Source organism: Mixophyes fleayi, chromosome 4, assembly GCF_038048845.1.
Source record: "Mixophyes fleayi isolate aMixFle1 chromosome 4, aMixFle1.hap1, whole genome shotgun sequence".
NCBI lineage: Eukaryota > Metazoa > Chordata > Amphibia > Anura > Limnodynastidae > Mixophyes > Mixophyes fleayi.
In genome coordinates, this window is record NC_134405.1 from 328,064,280 (window position 1) to 328,089,302 (window position 25,023).

General features: G+C 42.7%; 1 protein-coding gene across 5 annotated transcripts in view; it reads right to left on the reverse strand.

Moving 5' to 3' along the window:
• The window catches only part of PPARA (peroxisome proliferator activated receptor alpha), a 37,583-nt gene that overhangs the window by 7,532 nt on the left and 5,028 nt on the right, over nucleotides 1-25,023 (reverse strand). Inside the window, exons 2-7 of one of the 5 annotated variants that reach the window (XM_075210338.1) lie at nucleotides 11,494-11,597; nucleotides 9,966-10,122; nucleotides 7,612-7,860; nucleotides 3,153-3,313; nucleotides 1,924-2,062; nucleotides 1,173-1,372 (exon numbers count right to left, since the gene is read on the reverse strand). In XM_075210338.1, coding sequence (XP_075066439.1) covers nucleotides 1,173-1,372; nucleotides 1,924-2,062; nucleotides 3,153-3,313; nucleotides 7,612-7,834 — 723 coding nt within the window. In that variant the 5' untranslated portion in view covers nucleotides 7,835-7,860; nucleotides 9,966-10,122; nucleotides 11,494-11,597. Of the gene's footprint in view, nucleotides 1-1,172; nucleotides 1,373-1,923; nucleotides 2,063-3,152; nucleotides 3,314-7,611; nucleotides 7,861-8,268; nucleotides 8,290-9,965; nucleotides 10,123-11,493; nucleotides 11,598-13,166; nucleotides 13,521-25,023 lie in introns of those variants that run through there. The other 4 variants (XM_075210337.1, XM_075210336.1, XM_075210340.1 and 1 more) reach the window with 4 other exon arrangements.

A 25,023-nucleotide genomic window follows, 5' to 3' on the forward strand; every position in this document is an offset into this window, starting at 1 on the left:
ACTTACTAAAAATGACTGAGTAACACAAAGTTCCATGTAATTATCACGGTGGCTCAGTGGTTAGCACTTCTGTCTCACAGCACTGGAGTCATGAGTTCAGTTCCCGACCATGGCCTTATCTGTGTGGAGTTTGTATGTTCTCCCTGTGTTTGCGTGGGTTTCCTCCGGGTGCTCCGGTTTCCTCCTACACACTAAAAACATACTGGTAGGTTAATTGGCTGCCATTAAATTGCCCCTAGTCTCTCTCGGTCTGCGAGTGTGTATATTAGGGGATTTAGATTGTAAGCTCCAATGGGGCAGGGACTGATGTGAGTGAGTTCTCTGTAAGGCGCTGCGGAATTGGTGGCGCTATAGAAATAAATGAGGATAATGATGATCTAACCTGTAGACTGTGTATTAATCTCTGCACAATCAGAGCAAACTATTAAGGATAAAAATGAAAACATTTCACTTTTTCGATTTTTGTACTAATTAAATGTTATTGCCGTTAAGTTAAGTTACACCCATGTTGTAAAGCAGTCGAGAGAACTTAGGGCCCACTAAGCCTAAGTTTGAGTTATCCGGTTGGGATATTGAAACATAAGTATGGTTGTTAGTCTCAGGAACCAAACTAAACAGAAATGAAATATGTAGACAGTTAAGGGGGAAGAATTCCACACCGCAATCTTCATGAATAACACTGCAGAGAGCGGTCTCCATTTGAGAAGTTCCAGAAGCAGCAACCTGCACTCTGCTCTCTAAATATAAAATACAATATCAAACGTTGTGCGTCCAGTGAGGAGCGGTAAAAGTGACAGGTGTCTGTCTTACACGTTGTAGGGCTTGAAGACTATGCGTTTAATAAGTCAATCACAGACCGATGCACACAGCACAGACAGGGATAAAAGATGGAGCAGATTTATTTAGATTTCTAAATGGCAGGAAGCCAAAATGCTCAGATAACCGAACCAAGAAATGTTGTATCTCACTAAATGTTTATGTATCTGGTGGAGGGGAGTGCAGCGCTATTATCAGTATGGGAGGGGAGTGCAGCGTTACTATCAGTATGGGGGGGGGGGAGGCTGCGTTAGAGATGAACAGAGACACCTGTGTGCAAACAAGAGTGAGTTCAGAGACGGTCAGAGTGACCTTGACAGCAGCAAACTTCACCGTTCACAGGGGGAGACACTTACTGGATTACTTCCCTTCCCAGTGAGGATGGCTCTGGCTTTCAGTTTGTTCATATTAAAATTTTTCTGATAGGCCTCATAGATGAGTTTGGCCAGGGACAGAAGATCGGTCATCTGAGAATCCCTCACGTCCTGTTCACACGTTAGAATTTCAGCCGTCAGTTTTGCTTTCTCGGAACGTGGCATCCTCCCAAAGCGGATGGCTGGAGAGATACAAAGCAGGTAACGGCCCTGTGAATCATCATCATCATTTATTTATATAGCGCCACTACTTCCGCAGCGCCTGCCCCATCAGTCCCTGCCCTATTGGAGCTTACAGTCTAAATTCCCTAATATAGACACACACTCACACACAGACACAGACAGACAGGGGGAGACAGACAGCGAGGGAGAGACTAGGGTCAATTTTGATAGCTGACAATTAACCTACAAGTATGTTTTTGGAGTTTGGGAGGAAACCGGAGCACCTGGAGGAAACCAACGCAAATACAGGGAGAACATACAAACTCCACACAGATTAGGCCATGGTTGGGAATCGAACTCATGACCCCAGGGCTGTGAGGCAGAAGTGCTAACCACTAGGCCACTGTGCTGCCCAATGCTACATGACGGCGTCCGCAGCCGAGATACATCACGGCGCTTTATACAATGTCAGACAAAGGAGATACGTCTGATCTTGTACAACTAACTATCCACCCCCCCACTGCCACTCATACCCCCCACTCCCACTCATAGAGTTGTTATGGTCACCTACCGTTATGAGACATTCCCACACTAAGGCACTTTTCGAACCGACAATATTGGCACTTGTTTCGATTCTTTTTCTGTATTTTACAAAGCCGTTCACATCGGTCATATGCCAGTTTCAGTCGTATTGTTCTACGGAAAAACCCCTGAAAAACAGACAAACAAAAAATTGTGTCAGACATAACCAAGAATTACAAACATCTTCTGCAACAACGTATGAAAAGTTAACTGGGGTCATGAGTTCGATTCACAACCATGGCCTTATCTGTGTGGAGTTTGTATGTTCTCCCCGTGTTTGCGTGGGTTTCCTCCGGGTACTCCGGTTTCCTCCCACACACCAAAAACATACTGGTAGATTCACTGGCTGCTATTAAGTGTGTGTGTGTGTGTGTTAGGAAATTTAGACTAAGCTCCAATAGGGCAGGGACTGATGTGAATGAGTTCTCTGTTCAGCGCTGCGGAATTAGTGGCGCTATATAAATAAATGATGATGATGATGAAAGAGAAAAGTTGTAGCGTTATACAGATCAACTGATCTCTATGCAGCGCCACATATGACGTCAAGAAAAGACCACCCGGGGGGCATTGTTGCCATACCTCCCACCTGTCCTGATTTAGGCGGGACAGACCTGATTTGTCCCTTCATCCCGATCGAGACAGTTTTGTCCTGTGGTTGGAAAATTTTGGAATTACGCCTCAATATATATTTATTTATTTAGCAGCACAGTGGCTCAGTGGGTAGCAATTCTGCCTTACAGCACTGGGGTCATGAGTTCGATTCCCGACCATGGCCTTAGCTGTGTGGGGTTGTATGTTTTCCCGTGTTTGCGTGGGTTTCCTCCGGGTGCTCCGGTTTCCTCCCACACACCAAAAACATACTGGTAGATTCACTGGCTGCTATTAAGTGTGTGTGTGTGTGTGTGTGTGTGTGTTAGGAAATTTAGACTAAGCTCCAATGGGGCAGGGACTGATGTGAGTGAGTTCTCTGTACAGCGCTGCGGAAATAGTGGCGCTATATAAATAGCTGATGATGATTTATAGATATATGTTTTTTTTACATAAAGTAGCTTCTATCTTACTTTTATCCCTTTAAATAAAACACTGATGTGAAACTATTCTGTAGCTAGGGATGATATATCTGAAATTCCGGACCTGGGGATTTGTACCTGAATAGAAATAATAAAACACAAAGTGAAAAGGAAGAAGATTAGCGCTATATTAAGCGTGAACATTTACCTTGCAGCCTTCGCAGGCGTGAACGCCATAATGGAATCCTGACGCCTTATCTCCGCACACGCGACATTCAAGACTCAGTGATTTGCCGGCTTGTTCGTCCGTGCTCCCCGGTGCTGCGGGGCAGGTGATGGAGGACGGGCTCGATGCCGGTGACAGGGTGTCTACACAAAGCACACAAGGCCATAAGGTCACATTCCCACTAGTCATTGAGTACATATGTTATACAGTCAGCATCCTTAACCATGGACCTCCTCAATCTCCAATACCATCATCACCTTGTGCCATTCATAAACGAGGATTATAACAACCCCATACAAAGTTGCCCATACATATTGACCGTGGACTTGCCAAAAACACATCCCACTGTGTAGAGAATGGTTTTGTTTGGAAGAATTTGTTTAATATAAATTAATATAGGGCCCTAATGCCAGAAGAGTGATGACGAGGAAAACGCTGAGATTAATTATTTTTTTTTCTTCTCAACACTTCGAAAGACAGAACAACACCCGAATTCTGTGCCTCTAGCTGCGGACGACACCGGCACTCAGCTGTAACTGACTAAATAAAGTCACAATCCAGTGTCACAAAAAGATGACGAGTCAACAATGGAGGGAGGGGTTTGGGCAGCTAAATCCGTGGCTTGTACAACACAAAACATTAGTCTCCACGTCAAATGGTGAGTGTCCAAGATCTCTGCAAACTACTTGTGAGTAAACATGATCAAGCATGTTCTAATAATGCTCTTGCATGTCCCAAATTTCCTATCAAGGACAGGTATGGGATCTCGTACCTGTAAATTCACAAACCATTGACTACGGAAAAAACTGTGGATTTAACTCACAAATTGGGGGAGATCCTGGCTTTTCAGCCACTGTCTTAAGTGTATACAGCAAATTTTAGCCCAAGGTCCCCTACACCTGGACGTGGTTACAACTTGTTAAAAGTTGTAACCTTAAACTTGTCCTTGTTTACAACAGAGCATTAGAAGAGTGTTCTCCAAGCCTCTCAGCGGCAGAGTGTACTATGTACGTAATAAGCGCTCCCATAAAACTCCTTTATTGGATGGCTTGTCAACCTGTAAGGAAACAGGTCTGAAAGTGTGTGTGTGTACAGGTCTATTTGCTTACATTGGTTCAGTGGTTAGCACTTCTGCCTCACAGCGCTGGGGTCATGAGTTTGATTCCTGACCATGGCCTTATCTGTGTGGAGTTTGTATGTTCTCCCTGTGTTTGCGTGGGTTTCCTCCGGGTGCTCCGGTTTCCTCCCACACTCCAAAAACATACTGGTAGGTTAATTGGCTGCAATCAAAAATTGACCCTAGTCTCTGCCTCTCAGTCTGTCTTTGTGTGTGTGTGTGTGTGTGTGTGTGTATGTTAGGGAATTTACACTGTAAGCTCCAATGGGGCAGGGACTGCTGTGAGCGAGTTCTCTGTACAGCGCTGCGGAATTAGTGGTGCTATATAAATAGATGATGATGATTATTATTATTTTGGACTATGTGCGTTAATGCACGTTTACCACATAAGAATGTGAGCTAAAGTCCCCACGTTAACTCCCGAATGTACAAGGACTAAATCAGTTTTGTGCACTACACAAAAAAACGTAATTGTGGGTTACAAACCGCATTTCTGTAAGCAAAGGCTTTTTGAATGGCTGTTTCAATTTCATGAATTCTCTTCTGATATCTCATCCCACAATTCATTCTACAGGTCAAGTTTCTCCAACCAGCCAAACATAACCCTGTCATTATATATCTGGGATTCCCAGAATGTGGTGACATTACTGAAACACCCCCACGCCCTGTTCCTGGTTCCAGGTGGACTCTGTGAACCTGATCATCACATGATGGTGATGTGTCTCCGATTTACAGAATACAACAATGCTCCAAAAAGCAGGACAGGAAGTGAGTCACGATGATCATCAGTAGAGATTAGAGGGTTAGAGAAGTGTTGTTATATCAGAAAGCAAACAAACAGCACACAAAACGAGTGAACATATAATACTATTTCCCTCAGATTATCCAATACCTGTAAGGTTCTGTTAGCACATGTTCCCCTGTGTTATTGTGTTCTATTAACATTGAATTATTACAGCAGCAACCCCTCGAAAAAAATAAGGTGTGTTTTTTTTGTTTAAGTCATAGTGGCAGGCTTCAAGAACAAGAAGAAGAATATTGGCATTTATAATTTTTCCTTGGTTTATTTCCTCAGGCTGCCATTAATGATTTATAATTCTGCATTGTCAAGGACTACCATGGCAACCACAGTCCCATTGCACGACAGTGAGGCTTTGGAACGCTCTTCTGAGCTCTGTATAATGTAAAATCCGAGCCCTTCCCCCTCCTCCACATGACATGTGGAGAGCTGAGAGCTGAGAGTGTGTGTGTGACTGGCAGCTAAACTTTGCAACCCCCAGAGGGATTTTGAAAATCAGACAATGATTCAATTTAGGGCAACTAAACATGCATGCTTAAAAAAGTACTTAACTTGCTATTTAAAGAAAAAAAATAAAACTACGTGGTATTGTCGATTTAAATAATTCTTCAAGCACTGTTTAACTTGGTATGTAAGTAATTATATATATATATATATTTTTTTTTTTTTTTTAAAAAAAAGTCATCATTATAACATGGTTTTCTCTCTCCCTTGTAGACTACCAGTATAAGAAAATCAGTGATCATTTTAATTAGTGGTAGAATCTCTGGGGCAATGGAGGGAGGAGCAACAACAAAGGTAACCGCAGACTGTCACAACACAAGACACGCCTCCAACTAGTAATATAATTATCAATCACATTTTAATATAGTTCTTGCATGTCCCCTTTCATTGTCAAGCACTGGTAGAAAATCTCTTATCCAGAGACCTGTTCTCCAGAAAGTCCCAAAAAACAGAAAGGAGAAAAATAAATAAGAATTGTTGTTGCGATACAGTGATTTTATCATACAGACAGACTTGGCTCTACGAGTTTTTTCCTATAATCATTAAGAGGAGCTCTGCTAAGCAACTTATTAATTGTTTTTAGATGTATTTCGGTAGATTTTCAGCAAGGTGGTCCAAATTGAGGAAATACCACCTGACCTGGAGATCTCCAAGTCCGAAACATTCTAGATAACCCCGTTACCTGCCCTCCGCAAGCCGCAGCTCTGGACCACGCTCATTATTCAGGCAGCACTGAGGGCACTAAAGGCCATCCATAGCCTGCCCACAGGTCACGCAGCTCTATGGTACTGCATGACCTATGGGCAGGTGACAGGAGTATCACGCTCATTATTTAGGCAGCACTGAAGGCGATCCATAGCCTGCCCACAGGTCACGCAGCTCTATGGTACTGCATGACCTATGGGCAGGTGACAGGAGGACCACACCCACCTCTCTTGATATACATGGGGGAAAGGTTAGTTTGACATGGGATCAGCCAAAAGTGGACAACACATCTAAAAATGAATCGAATAACATTATTAATTAAAAACTGAGAGAGAATTTAATAACCCCTCGTACCAGAGGCACAAGCTCTGTGAGGGCTTGACAGCCCCTCTGGTTAAGCTGGGTTTTTTTTTTGTTAATCTCCCAAAAAGCAACCATTTTTTATTTCTTTTTTAAGAACAACTACATTCACAGATCAAATAAAAAATAAATAAATATTAGGATATGTAAGCACGTGTAAGCTTACACATCTATAAGCCCATTTTTAGTGGTGTATTGTTATAAACCAAAATTATTTGCCAACATCCAGTTGGGACAAGGTGATTTCACATATATAAAGACTGCCCAGCATTGAACCCATCCCCAGCATAATACATGACCGACCAGTTTCTTAATGTCTGGAACTTCTGGTCCGCGCATTAAGTCCAACCCCATACTAACGCCCCCCCCCCCCCCCCCCGGCTCCCCATGGGGCTATCTGAAAACATCTAACAAACACTCGCTGACCTCCTTTGTAGGTTCTTATTTAAGATACTATCTGTTCAACTATTTTAGGGTTCATCCACATAAATTATTGTAGCTGTATTTAGTTTTGTGATTTCTAACGCCAGTCCTCCCCTTTTACTGTATTCTTTGAAATCTGAATAAAAATATATAAACAACAACATAAAAGCTCAGCTTTTAAGCGTTAACTTTGAATAAACTTTGACCAGGAAGCAGGAAAAAACATAAATAAAAAGAAGTAATACCACATGGAAAGGATTGGCGAGAGAGGAACGGGACAATGAGTAAGGATGGGACCGCACTGAGCAGGAACAAAGAGCAACGAAATGTCATCTACAGCATTTAGCTGTAGGACACAAACTACGGGAAATTTGAGGTTGCGAGTTAATCTGTAATGAGGAGCTAAGGAGCCGTGGGATCCTCTCAGTGGTGGTCTTTCGTGGGAAGACTGTGTATGTCTTCTCCACCATGTCCAATGCACACCTCACAATTGAGAATATTGATACCCCTACATACCCCCCTTCCTCCCTCACCTGTTAGATCTGTGCAGACTGAGCCATTGGAGCCAGGGCTGTTTCCAAAATATTGGTACTCGGCCGCACTAAGCGAACCATCATCATCGATACCCTGGGAGAGGTCTTGGATGTCCCCAATGCCCTGGAGGAACTCCCCAGACAGCGGGCTCCCAAAGTCATCGTCCTCCAAGGGAGTTACGGAGCAGAGCTCTCCATCGGTGTCTACCATGATGGCGGACATAGCAAACTGTGCCTGAGACCATTACACTGCGGAGAAAAACAATTATATTTAGAAACATCAAGCAGATACCAAATATAAATGCTCTTTGCCGTGTATAAATACTTCTATTATTTATGCGTAAAGTATTATTCTGAAATGTAATGGACGTGTGCAGTACCATCTTGCTGCCAGTAGGTGAAGTGTGAGGTTATAAGCACACATATTTGTAGTAGTTAAGTAGTCAGTATATGGTATGCTATAGGAAGTTTGGAGATCTGCAGACTTTGAGCAGCGCCACCTACAGGATCCTGGTAGACGGGATTCCAAGTCAGGTGGTCCCACAACTAAAGAACGGGCCACCTCCTGGTTGATGTAAATGTACTAGGATAGTCTTCATTTAAATGTAATAAAAGTGTAACTTCCCCAGTAAATAAAAAAAAGTTCACAAGACTCACTGGAAGGGGATAATCTGTAAAATCCTCTATCCACAGTTGTGTTTATAACCCTTGACGAGTCCTTGGCATAGTCCAGAAACATTTCTGCAATATCTAAGCCGGAACATTCTACTCTCTACGGTCCGTTCTATTGTCCCGGCTATTAGTGACAGAGCAATGACAGGACATGTCACATGATACTCCACATACATATCATAGCCGTGTAAACAGGAAGGCTGGCAGATAACACAGCCTCAAGGTCATATACCTTGTAACACCAGACCAGCATGTCTACAAATGGCTCCTCGCTTGTAGCTACTACCACGTGTCTTGAGAGACTCTAACGGCTAAGGAAGCCCCCGTATCTCAGCTGGCCTCTCCAGAGGCCGCCTCATTGTGTGTTTAGAAATATTCACACACTCACTGCGTGAAGCAGCACTACCACATTCCAACAATGTAAAATTGTGCATAAAAAAAAATGACATGTTTACTTAAAGCTCGTTGCATTTGTCCTCCGAGTTACATGCAATAGACCAATGTTATCTATTACACCTACTTTGCTTACATCATTGATTAGATGCACTCTCTATCAGAGAAAGCTGGAGGTTTGTCAATCATCATCATCATCTATTTATATAGCGCCACTAATTCCGCAGCGCTGTACAGAGAACTCATTCACATCAGTCCCTGCCCCATTGGAACTTACAGTATAAATTCCTACACACACACACACACACACACACACACACACACACACACACACACACACACACACACACACACACACACACACACACACACACACACACACACACACACACACACACACACACACACACACACACACACACACACACACACACACACACACACACACACACACACACACACACACTATGGTCAATTTGTTAGCAGCAAGTTAACCTACCAGTATGTTTTTGGAGTGTGGGAGGAAACCGGAGCACCCGGAGGGAACCCACGCAAACACGGGGAGAACATACTAACTCCTCACAGATAAGGCCATGGTTGGGAATTGAACTCATGACCACAGTGCTGTAAGGCAGAAGTTTTAACCACTGAGCCACCGTGCTGCAGAAATGCTAGGTAGATGATGGGGGAAGGGGGGAGCGACAGTTAGTGAGACTCTCCATTTTCCTCTACAATTAGGGTATATTCAGGTACCTTAGATATACCATCAGAGAGTGTATCTAACCAAAGATGCAAAATTAGGTAGGTAGGTACTCAAACTGGCAAAATAAAATCGATATTAATATCAACCAGCTGTATCTGGAAATGTTAAATTGTGACTTTATTTTGCAACAACTTTTAATATTATGTTAAAAAAAAGAACACCCCTTTGTAACTCCTTTCTGCCAGATAATAAGATGATTTGCAAATCATTATCATTATATTTTACCCCCTAGTTCATTCACCACAACTTATAGTGTCAGACAGGTTACATGTTTTAAACAATTAACCCTTAATACTGCAGAGAGGTCAGTATAAGCCTCATTTCATACAGCTATAACCATCATTTGTAAATTCACATCATCAACCAGGGTTAAAAAGATCGTTAAAAGGGAGATCACTAGTCAAATAGCATTTTTATAGCATAAAATGACAATATCTTTCAACTGAGTTTTCCCACTTGCAACTATTTTAATTTAGCGGCTCGTCTATGTCCTCTTATGCTACGTTTGCTGAATAGATCGATTTACTTTTCCATGTTTTTCACCAAGGCATTTATATCATCCATGCAGTTGTTTATTGTTGTTGTTGCCCTGATGACGAAACATAGATCAACCACACTGCCAGTGCTGGCTACCACTGTGTCCGCAGAGCAGTTCTGTGTCATATCCAAGGACAACTGCCTGTCTGATATAATGGGTTTGGTGAAGAACATGGGGGAAAAAAAGCAGTAGGTTTGGTAAAGGTTTCATGAGAGCACAAACCAATATATGAAAGTTGCCCTATCTGTGTGGGATTTAGGGAGTTTAAGGAATTTAGACTGTAAGCGCCAATGGGACAGGGACTGAAGTGAATGGCAAATATTCTCTGTACAGCGCTGTGTAATATGGTAACTCTATAAAAATAAGCGATAATCATAATAATAATAATAATTGCAATGAGCCCTATACTTTCTGGTTGAACAGACTGACAGGATTTTCGATCAAAATAAGTAAGGATTGGATTTAGGACAGAACCATAGACTGCAGCCCACATAACATACTGAAGTCAGGACAATCTAGTCCTAACGGACCAGATTGATCAACCGCGTCTGGCCAAAGGCAACGTGTTCGGGTAGGCCTGAACCCCATGTATATTTAGGGAAAGTCAAACCCACTCACAATCGCCATACCGTACATATCCACCCTCTTTGCTTGTGTCTAGACTATGCTCATTAATTTTTCTTCAAAACTAATCTTATTTCTAAATTATTTTAAGAACCGATAACTCGTGACCCACCCACATATACTTATTAGAACTTGTGCTTATTTCAGTTAATTTAATCCTGCTAATGACTGGGCAATCCTGTAATTCTTCTTGTACTATTATGTCATTTATACTTGATGCTGATTGTGAACACAAGATACGAGCGTCTACCACAGCGCAAATCAAAACCTGCATTGTGGTAGTTTAAACATATATTGAACAGATATAAATTAACATACGTGTATATCGACCTGATGAGGGCAACCCTATGCCCACAGAACAGTGTATATAGTACGGATATGAAATCATTATACAACCAGTCTGTTTTTCACATTACATTTACAAACAGGATGTTGGGAGTCTCCATACAATGTCTTCCCCAATAACATTAAGCCCTATATCAATGATTTTAAGCTCTAACCAGCTCCTGACTCAATATAACCCCTTCATGACCAGAATGAATGTCACAGTTACAAAGATATTTAATAGTTTACTGTGATGAAATTTATTGTTTTTCAGGTTTTTTATTTTCTTTTACTCCCAATTTTTTTTTTTTTTTATATAAAAACTATTTCGAAAATTGGCAAATATATATGTAAATGTTTTGCATAAGACATTGGTTTTGGGGGTACGGCTCTTCCTATTCCTGGGTACAAAATTGGCCAATTGGAGGGCACCGTACAAAGCCTCTCAGAGTGTAAAATGACTAATAACAAATAGCAATAGGTCCAACTTGTATTTAAAGTTTCAGGGGCCCTTTAACAGTCAGTGACCAGAGTCTAGATCTAGACTTGTAAATGAAAATCATCTTACCATCCTTTATTCTGGTAATGATGGAAAACTTGGAGGTACCAACATCCCGGTCAAAGACACCCAATCCCTGGATAAGGCATTTTTCTCATTGGACAATTATTCCTCTGCAAAGAAGGAAAAAGTAAAAGAATATTTACCAAAGCCCCCCAAAAATTCAATAAAAATTCAATAAATCACATTTGACAGCAGAGATCTCAGGTTTGTGAGACAGCTAACACAGTGCAGGAAGATGAGGCTGTCACACTGATTTGCTCTCTCTTTTCAGAGCGATTAGCAGTGGCTAATGGATTAATGATTACTGATCTGCGTGGAATCATTAACCAGATCGCACGTAGAGAGAACGACCTGCTTAATACAGGATAACACAGCAGCTATTGCTGTGCACTCTGCAACCCGGGACAGTGTGTGACTTCCATGTAATATTACTGGGGGGAAGGAACAGAACTGGAGATTTGCACAAAGCACAGAAGATGCATTAATCACCGTCACACTCATCGTCACATCGTTATTTATGATGAATAACAAAACCTATGTCCACTAAGCTCAACCATAATCATCATCATCCCGGGCAGTTGATCCAGTGATCCTTAATAATAAAGAATCCAACAATCTTATCCTGTTCCCCTCCCAAAAAAAGTGCCAGTCCAAATCCACAGACGGGGGTCAGGGCGTTTCATGATATGGCAGCATGACGGGGCATTTTCTGTGCTGCTAGGAAGTTACGGTATATACCTATTATAGATCCGGGATAAACGTTGGAGGGCCAAATAACACAGAGGTGCGGGGTGAGGTACAAACATACGAAAAATGTGTATGTGTGATATGGTGCACGTGGTACGACTTCACTTGTGTAGTATGGAGGAAAAGGACAAACCTGTTATAGTGTGTGTGGTATAAATGTACAGATACCTGACACATACAGTCTCATGTCTACATATACATCCCCGTCCCCTTACATGTTACCTGTGTGGAGTTTGTATGTTCTCGCCGTGTTTGAGTGGGTTTCCTCCCACACTCCAAAGAACACATAGGTTAATTGACTGCTGACCAAATGAACGTGTGCATGTGTGTGTGTATGTATGTATATATGTATGTATATGTGTGTGCATGCGTGTGTATATGTATGTATGTATGTATGTATGTATGTATGTATGTATATATATGTGTGTGCATGCGTGTGTATGTGCATGCGTGTGTATGTATATGTGTTAGGGATTTAAACTATAAGCTCCAATAGTGCAGGAACCGATGTAAATGAAAAATATTCTCTGTACAGCGATGCAGAATTGTTGGCGCTATATAAATAAATGATGATTATGATGATACCAACCTCATGAGAACCCCATACAGTCCCACATCCCTTATAAGAGGATCATACCCTCCATAGTCCTATGCCCACCCGATAACACCCTGAACTCAAATGGCAGTCTCACGACCAGTGCCCACCATTACAGTCCTGTCTTCAGCATAGTGGCCTCATGCCCACTAGTACTATGCCCACCTGTCCTATTCCCAGCAGCCCAATGCCCACCATTAAATACAAATGTACCTGTGTGTGCCGATTACCAGTCACATGCCCTCTGTGTCCTGTGCAGTCCTATGCCCAGAATTTCCACCGCATGCCCACCAAATACTGCCCTATACCAGGACGATGCCCAGCGTCTCATACTCACCAGACCCAGGCCTCCTTTACCTCATCCCTGCGTTCCCCGCACCTCCTGTCCTGCCCTCGGTGTCAGTTCACGTTCACACAAAAACTCCTGATAAATACGTATTATTTACCAGAGGTTTAATGTGTTCTCTAAATAAAAACATAAGCAGAGGTTTCCCTCCCGTCTGCCGCTCACTACACATCGCTCATCTCAACAGGCATAAACTTTAATGTCCTCCAATCCCGTTATAAATCGCTCAGATGCTGACTGAGCTACTTGTAAAGAATTTACACTAATCCACATCCCATTTGTTCCCAATGCAAAACAGATGCTAACAATTTGCCATCAAATCCATACCAGGTTCTCCCCTGCAGTTCAGCACAAATAAAACGATACTAAACAACTACTAACCTTGTCACAACACGTTACCACATACATCAGCTAAATGGTTTGTTTTTTTTGTTTTTTTTCTCTCCGTTCAGGGAAAATATACCTCATTCATAAGGTCATGTTAGCCCGGACTCATGACTTCAGGAACGTGCTTGTGGGCCCACACGTAACAGAAGTCAGAAAAATGACCTAACTAGCATCCTACCTTACATTTATACACAAAACAGGCATACCACACTATTAAAAAACAAAAAAAGGGCATTATTATCTTCATGTTATTTATATAGCACCACTAATTCCGCAGCACTGTACAGAGAACTCACATCAGTCTCTGCCTCATTGGAGCTTACAGTCTAAATTCCCTAACACACACACACACACACACACACACACACACACACACACACACACACACACACACACACACACACACACACACACAGACAGACAGAGAGAGAGAGACTAGGGTCAATTTAATAGCAGCCAATTAGCCTACTGGTACGTTTTTGGAGCGTTGGAGGAAACCAGAGCACCTGGAGGAAACCCACGCAAACACGAGAACATACAAACTCCACACAGATAAGGCTACACAGATAAGCACGGTGGCTCAGTGGTTAGCACTTCTGCCTCACAGCACTGGGGTCATGAGTTTAATTCCCGACCATGGCCTTATCTGTGCAGAGTTTGTATGTTCTCCCTGTGTTTGCGTGGGTTTCCTCCGGGTGCTCCGGTTTCCTCCCAAACTTCAAAAACATACTAGTAGGTTAATTGGCTGCTATCAAAATTGACCCTAGTCTCTCTCTCTGTATGTGTGTCTATATTAGGGAATTTAGACTGTAAGCCCCAATGGGGCAGGGACTGATGTGAGTGAGTTCTCTGTACAGTGCTGTGGAATCAGTGGCGCTATATAAATAAATAATGATGATTAACATGCCATGTACTGGCAGGAGCATGCTCACTGTGCTTCTGTGATGCTTTCTGTGACATCTCCTTTTAGGGAATCTGCCAGCTTTCTGTCACTGGCTCTGATGGTCACACAAGATTGGCCTCACAGGTATTTCAGCTCACAGCAACAGCTAATTTAAATAATGCCTAAGGCACTTTAGCAGGCAGTACTACACAGACACAAAGGGACACCATTTTATAACCAATTTTTTTCAACAAAGGTACGTTTGTTAATATTTGTACACGGCAATTAGGTTTTTTCTCAGGCTACACTTTAAACCTGTAATCCCACATAGTTTCTTTCCCCTTAAAACAGCAAGCTAGGAACTTTTTAAGCGTGAATCTGTCATTTGTCTTCCTCCTACAAACCATTGCCTCCTTTTTAAAATCTCTCTATGGCTTCCAGTCACGCACAGGCTCACTGTTCTCAGCGTGTCAAGTGAAGGCAGAGGGAGGCAGAAGGAGGGGAGAATTTTACATTACACAGAGCTCAGAGGGGCGTTCCAAAGCCTCTCTGCTCACTAAAACACATGCCATGTGACTGTGGTTGCCATGGTATTTCAAGACGGTGCAGAATTATAAATCATGAATAGCAGCCTGCAGAAACAAAGCAAGGATAGTGGCAAACACCAGCATTCATCTTATTGCCCGCCACAGAGATGTTAAAAAAAAACAAAAAAACACAACACACCTCACTTTTTCATGGGACTGACGTTTTGACACCTCTATAATTTACATTATGCATGCTTTTGTTTTTTCTGAAGTAACACTGGGCTCATCTTTTTCTTTTTTTTGGCTGCAACTTAAAAGGATTTCACATTTTCAACAGTACATTTTTGCTCTGCAACAAAGTATAAATAACTTGAGGTTTCAAGTTAATTTGTGACAGCTGAAAACTAGTTATTGTGCTGCCAGGTTCTAAGGTCTCCCTTTCACCCTATGACATCCTCCTTATGAATGGTTAACCCATCGGTAAACATCTTCTACACACCGACATCACGCTTCACTGCCAACTACATAACAGCGGAAGTTTGTAAAATACATATTAAACACCGCGTCCCATTTTATTGGACGTAGACTAGTAGAAAATTATTTAATTACAAAGCTGTATTTTTTATTTTTTTATTTACCGGTAGGAAAAATGCAGTGTACTCAGTGGTCAAAGTGTAACTGTAGTAGTGGTGGTATGGAAATTTAGAAGAGGCGAAAAATGTAATGGGAATGTTATTGAGTTAAACTTAATACGTTTTACAATGATGGCAGCAGGAGAAGTGGCGGTATGGCGTGCCTCAATATACACCCCCAATTCGACCACTGAGTGTACTCTTGAGAGGGGCAGGGGTAGGGTTTAGGACAGTGGGTAAGGTGAAAAGAAGGAGGGGAATAAAAAAATAAAAAAGGGGTCTTAGATAAAGGGCAAGGGGACAGGGACCACGAGAGAAATAAAAAAAATAAAAGAGGTGGTGCACCTGGTAAAAACAGAACTGAGGAGGGGTGTAAGGGGAAGCTGGGAGATATAATCCATGGGTCCGAGGTCAGGTTAACGCAAACAAAATTGCTTATAATGCCTGAAAACAAGACTCGCTCTTTCCTAGAAATGCAGGTTCTTATCTAACACACAACCGGTGACCACTGACATCGATTTCAGAATAGTGAATTCCAGCCTGGTGATAAGACTAGAGGCATCGCTCGTACGATCACCATTAGGTCAGACCGTTCAGGAGCACACGCCTCTAACCGGCAGCCTTTGCCATTAAATATAATGATTATTCGGTTATACCCTTAACCTCCATATTTTGTACATTGATTTTTATAAGCCGCCTGTGTCCAGGATGTGACTGATGTACATGAAGTGGTTTAGGGGTATATTTACTAAACTGCGGGTTTGAAAAAAGTGGAGACGTTGCCTATAGCAGCCAATCAGATTCTAGCTGTCATTTTGTAGAATGCACTAAATAAATGATAACTAGAATCTGATTGGCTGCTATAGGCAACATCTCCACTTTTTCAAACCTGCAGTTTAGTAAATATATCCCTTAGTCAGTGGCTAAAAGAGCATATACCACGTAAAATGCACCATTTCCCCACACCTGACACTTTTCTTTTTTTTTAAGCGAGCTTGTCGCCAGAAAAAGTTACTTCACCAATGTGTGCCACAGACTTAGTTGAGCGCGCCTTTATTGTACGTTATTAAAACAAAATTAAAACCACATAGTATGGGCAGCACGGTGGCTCAGTGGTTAGCACTTCTGCCTCACAGCGCTGGAGTCATGAGTTCAATTCCTGACCATGGCCTTATCTGTATGGAGTTTGTATGTTCTCCCCGTGTTTGCATGGGTTTCCTCCGGGTGCTCCGGTTTCCTCCCACACTCCAAAAACATACTAGTAAGTTAATTGGCTGCTATCAAAATTGACCCTAGTCTGTCTGTGTGCATATATTAGGGTATTTAGACTGTAAGCCCCAATGGGGCAGGGACAGATGTGAATGAGTTCTCTGTACAGCGCTGCGGAATCAGTGGCGCTATATAAATAAATGGTGATGATGATGATGATAGTGGAATTTATTGTGAACAGAATGGTTTGCAGAACAAAAGAAGTATTTATTACTTCTTGTACCATAAAGGTGGATACTAAGCGTGAGGGCCATTGGGGAAAATTAAATCAGTGCGTTGTAGCCCTGCGGTCGTGCAGTAGATTTTGACAAGAGAACTGTCTTTGCGGAGTTTGTATGCTTTCCCCATGTTCATGTGGGATAACTACGGGTGCTCCTGCCACATATCCTATGTCAATTGGTCCCTAATTAAATTGTTTCTGTGCCTGTGGTAGAGAAAATAGATTGGAAGCGCCATTGATGGGGAGGTACCGAAGAATAACATTCTCCGATTCCGCTGCACTGCAGACGATATCGCTGCTTGATAAATAAAACTCCTCTGGGATTATTGCAGTAAGTTTGAAAAATAAAGGTGCTCTGGCTTCCTTAAGAGGGGTGTGAAAATAGGATAATCGCCCCGGTCTCGCCTCGTGATTCAGCTAGGGATTGCACGGGTAAGTCACACCTTGTGTGTTCAAAGACACAGAACAGAATTGCAATGGAAAATATATGGTTACTATGGTTACGATAAAGGGGATTCATTTTTTTTTACTTTTTTTTTAAAATATATATCACACTCTCTATGGCAGCATTTGCAAGAGAGTAAAATAATTGTGCGCAGGCTGAGGGGAGGGGTCGGGAGGAGTTGGGCAAAGCCAGACTTTCCTAGTACAGAACAGAGTAGATTATGGGCAATTCTGCTTCACAAAAGGACTTTAATTTTGCTCCAGTTTACCGTTAGTAGCCTCAATGTCGCATTTTATAATTTTAACAAGACCCATTTTGCGTTTCCATGTTGTACTTTGGTGGAGAGGCGCAGTTCTGTAAGCAAAAGCATAACACGCACACATGTGACACGTAATAAAAAGTCCCAAGTTTTGTTTAATGAAAGAGGCGGGACTGAAGGGATAATAGACTGACTTTTCGCATAGTTTCCCGCCTCTCCGAACACCTAGACGCACTCCTATTTTGCTGAGGCGTTTTCCATGAGCGCTTCAGCCAGGCGCACTGGTTCGTAACCATGGTACACATCGAGTGTGCTCTGTAATAGAGGCAGCCATTTTGTGGTCCTCATTTAATTATAGGGTACCATAGCTAGAAAATCATCTTGATAAACATTTTACAGATATATCAAAACGTGAATAGGGTGTACTGATTGGAATTGCAGCCTAACAATCCACTAGATAATTGACAGGATGGATGTTGGTTCATCCCACAAAATGGCCGCCCTCATGTTGTGTATGTGATGACTACACATAACAAAGCAGTTTAATGACTTACATATAATGACAAAAATACAGCTCAGGTTACAAGCCTTTTTTTTTTTGTTTCCAAGAACAACACATATCTAACTTCTGGTACAATGACATTCCCTTCAGGTGGAAAGATAATGGAAGTTTCCACCCGATAACCGACAGACGTGAAAACACAAGCTTTCTGCAACAGATAACTACACACGTCACTTAACTAGAAAGTTAACAAAGTAATGCGACAATAAATTCATATGCTGTATTATTATACATACACATCATCATCACCAATTACTTATGCAGCGCAATCAATACCGCAGCGATGTACAGAGAATATTTGTCATTCACATCATCGGGAATTGAACTCATGATCCCCAGCGCTGTGAAGCAGAAATGATAACCACTGAGCCACCGCACACTCTTCAATAACTATGTTAAGTGGATAGATTATATATATATATATATATGATATAGATATATATAGATATATATAGATATATATAGATATAGTCACAGATTGTGCTTCTCTGTGCTTTGCATTGACAGACAGTCACTGCTTTCGGCACTGATGGGCCAGGAACAGAGTTCTGGGTGGCAGCCAGGTGCCGCCATCTCTACCCTGTAACATCTCCGATCCATCCTCTATTTTTCCTGGCTCCCATCACTCAGACATTGTTAGGTTGCTATAAACCAGCAGACATAGCAACTATCCCAATTACATGTCCCAGAATGCCTTCCGTGTCCTCGGCTTGGACCGGACAGTCATTATTTGCAGCACAGTGAAACGTGACTGGCCTCTGAAGCTCCAACTATAACACAGGGAAAATGTAAAAAATGTTCGTTCAAACCACACAAAATATCTATGAACTAGAGAATCTGAAAGGCTATCATCTTCATCATCATTTATTTATATAGCGCCACTGATTCCGTCAGCTCTGTACAGAGAACTCACATCAGTCCCTGCCTCACTGGAGCTTATAGTCTAAATTCCCTAACATACACACAGACACACACACACACACACACACACACACACACACACAGAGGGAGAGATTAGGGTCAATTTGATAGCAGCAAATTAACCTACCAGTATGTTTTTGGAGTGTGGGAGGAAACCGGAGCACCCAGAGGAAACCCACGCAAACACGGGGAGAACATACAAACTCCACACAGATAAGGCCATGGTTGGGAATGGAACGCATGACCCCAGCGCTGTGAGGCAGAAGTGCTAACCACCGTGCTGTTTAAACTATACTTTTTCTACCTCACAGTTAGGAAAGAGGAGAAAGACTGCCCTCACTTTGGAGTCTGAGGGGCCTGCCTCTAATTTAGGAGGCTTCCGGACATCCTGAGAGTACGTAACTATGATTTATACTCTTCTTAATTCTGATGTCTCCTTTAAAAAAACCTGCTACATTATCCTAAATTCTGAGGACCTTGTGATGACCAGACCACGTTTTAGTGGCTGTATTTGCCGGTCTCTAAGAGGAATCAGGGCTTGTTCTGTTGTTTTGGAGCAGTTTCGTCTTTCTACCCCCACAAAAGATCACCTGCTTTGTTAGTCAAGGAAGGAAACGGGCTAAGACAAAACAAAAACAACGTAACCTTGTTTAACCCCATAGAGATAAAGGGTCCTGAAGAGCCGGGTGCTTTGTACTTCCGTATTTTTACCTCAGGAGAAAACACAAATCTTAAAGATTTAAATAATGGGATGTATTATAGTGGTTGAACTATGTAAAAAAGTCTTGATCTGTGCTCGAAAATGACAAAATTAATCCCTAATTAAGAGTGTGCACATTCTGTTCCTGAAATTATCAGACCATGTTCTTATTTTTGGGGTTTTTGTAAGTGCACCTGTCACATACACATAGTGATCCATGAGAAGACTCCATATCCCACCTCACTTGTAACACGCAGTTCAATCACCTCCGCTGTTCGCATCGATGAGCTATATGGGGACTGCGGTCAGCCCCAATTTAACCACCAGCCTTAAAAAAACTAACCCCATCTTCAGATGACGTCAACCTACGTTTTTAATGGAGTCCTGTGGACTCCATCGCCCCCGAAGTGACTCTGTGTGCAGCAGCGCGGGCCCGTCGCAATGCGCATGTGCGAGCTCAGCCGCGCACCGGCTGTAGCCAGGAGGGTCAGATCACAGTATACACGAAGGTAAGATTATTATTTGTAGTAAAGCACATTTAACCCTTCCAGCATAATAGAGTCCCATCTTGATATATGTCTGTCCAAACCAGAGGTGGAAGATGCTCAATCAATTTATTGGTTCATAGCAGGTGCTTGAAGGGGTCGGGTTATCCTAAAAGGAACAAACACAGAGTAAAATCCCCCAGCACACTGCTATAGCCAGCAAAGGAGCTGCTATTTCTATTTGTACAAATGCTGAAATCTCAGTTACACACATTTGCAAATGTATAGTATGCCACCCGCCACGTCACGGCGCTTCTGCCAATAGGGTGGTCCTAACTCTAGCAGTGAGAGTCACTATTTTTGAGCTAAAATTTGACCAGATCCCGGAGGGTGGTGGGTCCACAGGGCAGGTGATTCGCATAGTCGTGGCCCTGCCCCCGCTGGGCGAGGCCTTGACAAACACCAACCGTGGCATCAGGACCAGGCGGGCGAAGCATGATATTGCAAATCTCGCCATCCAGGCTCTGCCCTCTTTACCATAGGGCGGTCGCTCTATTGGACATCCCGGGAGACCAGGCATGTATGAAATATAATAAAAAAAGAGCCGTCCACCGTCAGATAACTTTAGTAAAAGTAGCAGGAAAGCGTTTACAAACAAATAAATGAAATACATTGCCTCTCCTGGGTATATGACACACAGCTCTGCACTCCTCCCCTGACTAGACCTGAGTGACAGCAGACGCACATTCAGCAATACCTTAGGGGCAGCACGGAGGCTCAGTGGTTAGCACTTCTGCCTCACAGCACTGGGGTTATGAGTTCAATTCCCGACCATGGCCTTATCTGTGTGGAGTTTGTATGCTCTCCCTGTGTTTGCGTGGGTTTCCCCCCACACTCCAAAAATATACTGGTAGGTTAATTGGCTACAATCAAAATTGACCCTAGTCACTCTCTGTCTGTCTGTCTGTCTGTGTCTATGTGTGTGTGTATATTAGGGAATTTAGACTGTAAGCTCCAATGGGGCAGGGACTGATGTGAGTGAGTTCTCTGTACATCGCTGCGGAATTAGTGGCGCTATATAAATAAATGGTGATGATGATGATACCTGGAGGGCGCTGATGGTTCCCCAACCTGTCACCCTCAGCCTGGAAAGGGCCAGTGTGAAACTGGTGATAGTTCCCTGTAATCACAAAATCTTTATAGACTGTAATAAAACAAGTGACCGTAATCGCCCCATAAGAGCTCACAGCGCTATCCCGGATACAGAACAGAAGTGCGACCCAAACAAAACCGGCCCCTTCTTGAACAGGGCCAGAGACAACAAGACAGGACACTCACAGAGTGGGGTAAAGTCCATTCTCTGATCTACCAGCCCGAGGGGGAGGGGGGCTTTATTACAATACAATACAGACTGTGACCAGACTTTATAGCTAGAAAGTAATACTCCTGGAGTGGCTCTTGCTTCACTTTAATGGAATTCTAAAACAAAACAAAAACTCACAGACACCTATGAGCACTCTTCTTTTAGACCACACCGGCTACAGGCAAGGACACGATAGTTGCCTCATTATGCTTCTAGGAAACAAGACATCATAGGGGGGATTCAATGAGCCGCGAAAGGTCTCACAGACGTTCCGGAGACACTGCGTGCCGGAGATTTCCTTAAAATCTCCGCTCATTTGTTCTCACACCTCTGTGGGGACATGTGCCATGGTTTTGGCCCCACGGCCACGTGCAGGGTTCTGGCTGACAGATTGTCACTGTTTTTGCCTATGTACGCGTGCCACACTGCTGCCAATTGAATCCCCCTTTAGTGTGAACAGGGATGCAAAAAGTTACTTTTTGTTAAAGAACAAAGAAAAAGTCTCCATATCGTACGTTGCTGCTAAACGGGCAGCTTATTTGGTGATCCAAGTTAGTGACTATGGGGTGGACTCTCACAAAAATATGGTATTGAACACTATGGAACTTTGAGTGATTTTTAAATGCACAACCAATCAATGGGGTAGTTCTAGAATGACATTAAGAGGGAAGACCGTGTATGATTTGTAGTGTAATTAGGGTTTATATAGTCACATGAACTGTTATATTAATAGCAACGAACACAGATACCATCAATTTCGATTTGAGGGAACTATGCCCTAGGCCCAACTACCAAGACCTTTGGTAGGTATGTCCTGGTCACATCTGTGATCGCCTGCCGCTGGTAAGCGCGGCAATGCAGAAGTATTGTTAGGGGAGTGTGGTTGGCCTAAGGTCTAGCCAACCTGTGGCTCTCCAGCTGTTGTGAAACTACAAGTCCCAGCATGCTCTGTCAGCTATCATCTGGCAAAGCATGCTGGGGCTTGTAGTTTCACAAGCAACAAACAGCAACTGCATCGCAGTCAGATCCAATAACCAAGATCTATTCCATCATGGCCACACCAGGCTCCTCTAGTGGGGGCTTCCAAGTCCAACCAATCAGATTCTAGTTATCATTTATTTAGTACATTCTACAAAATGACAGCTAGAATCTGATTGGTTGCTATAGGCAGCATCTTCCCTTTTTCAAACTCGCAGCTTAATAAATTTACCCCGAGGAGTCCAGGAAATACATTTACAGTCACAAAGGTTATCCAGGATGAAATAACTCTGTCACTAGTCACAGTGACTGGCTAAATCTATGGAGAGAGTGGCAAGCATCAGACCCAATTCTGACTATTGGGAAAATCTGTCCTTTGGGTCAGCTAAACAATCTAAATAATTTCCAGGAATCAGACTCCGAACAAGTAAATAATATTTACCAGTTCTATTCGCATTCAGTCATTGCTTTAATAGAAAATTTTATTTCCTGAGGCAAAAAACAAACAAACGTGTCCTTAAAATATGGTTTATGCCACATTAAGTATGACAGTGACTCGTGAGATCTGATAAATAGGCAGCAATAGCCAACAATTAAATTAATTTACCACACATACAGTTTAAATAACAACTATTACAAGAATGAAAAGTAAAAACAAAACACCGAAGCTCTGTTATAAAGTAAAATATTATCTCCCTGTCTGTTACAGACAGATAAAGATCATCCCACATCTTTGGGACGATAATAGGGACTGAACCAGGTCAAGAAGCTGAGGTTGCAGTTAATTGAGCTGCTGACATCGCTGGGCTGCTGTGTATGAAGCCACACAATGTGTTTCTTCAGAACAAGCCTGTGAGTCACTTTCTGCTGAGTTAGATAGTGAAGGAATTCTCACCTCACACGACTACAGAGGGTAAACGAGTGCATGATCATTGTATGTATATTATATGGACAAAAGTATTTGGCCACATCTGTTAATTATTCATTGAAGTGTTTCAATCAGACCCGTTGCCAGAGGTGTATAAAATCCAGCACCTAGCTATGCAGTCTCCATTTACACACATTTGTGATACAAATGGGTCATTCTGAAGAGCTCAGTGGCTTCAGGCGTGGTACTGTGATATGATGCCACCTTTGCAATAGGATGGTTCATGAAATTTCATCTCTGCTGTATATTCCACGGTCAACTGTGATATTATTAGAAAGTGGAAGCATTTAGGAACAAACAGCAACTCAGCCACGAAGCGGAAGACTGAGTAAGATCACAGAGCGGGGTCAAAGACTGCTAAGGAGCACGGTCCAAAAAAGTCACATGTAAAAGTCGTAATTCCATAGCTGAAGAATTCGAACTTCCACTGGCATTAATGTAAGCACAAAAACTGTGCGGCGGGAGCTTAATGGAATGGGTTTCCGTGGCCGAGCAGCTGCAAGCAAGCCTCACATCACCAAGACCAATGCCAAGCTTTGGATGGAGTGGTGTAAAGCACACCGACACTGGACTGTGGAGCAGTGGAAACGTGTTCTGTGGAGTGACGAATCACACTCCTGTCTGACTGCATTATGCCAACTCTAAAGTTTGGTGGAGGAGGGATAATGGCATGAGGCTGTTTGTCTAGTTTGGGCTAGGCTCCTTATCTCCAGTGAAGGGCAATCTTAATGCTTCAGCATACCAAGTCATTTTGGACAATGCTATGCTTCCAACTTTGTGGCAACAGTTTGGGGAAGGCCCTTTTGTATTCCAACAAGACTGTGCCCCAGTGCAGAAAGCAAGGACTACAAAGACATGGTTTGACGAGTTCGGTGTGGAAGAACTTGACTGGCCGGCACAGAGCCCTAACCTCAAACACCTTTGAGATGAACTGGAATGGAGATTATGATCCAGGCCTTCTCGTCCAACATCAGGGCCTGACCTCATAAATGCTCTACACAATGAATGGGCACAAAATTCCCACAGAAACACTCCAACATCCTGTGGAGCCTTCCAAGAAGAGTGGAAGCTGTTATCACTGTAAAAGGGGACCAACTCCATATTAAAGTATATGTATTCGAATACAATGTCATTACCGTCCCTGTTGGTGTGGTGGTTAAGCGCCCGAATACTTTTGTCCATATACTGTATATTATTCAGGAGGAGCTGGGCCGCTATGTACAGAAGTTGGGCGCAAACACGCACTTCAGCAGCTCATCTGGGTGCTTACAAACGTTTCTTCCTCTAAG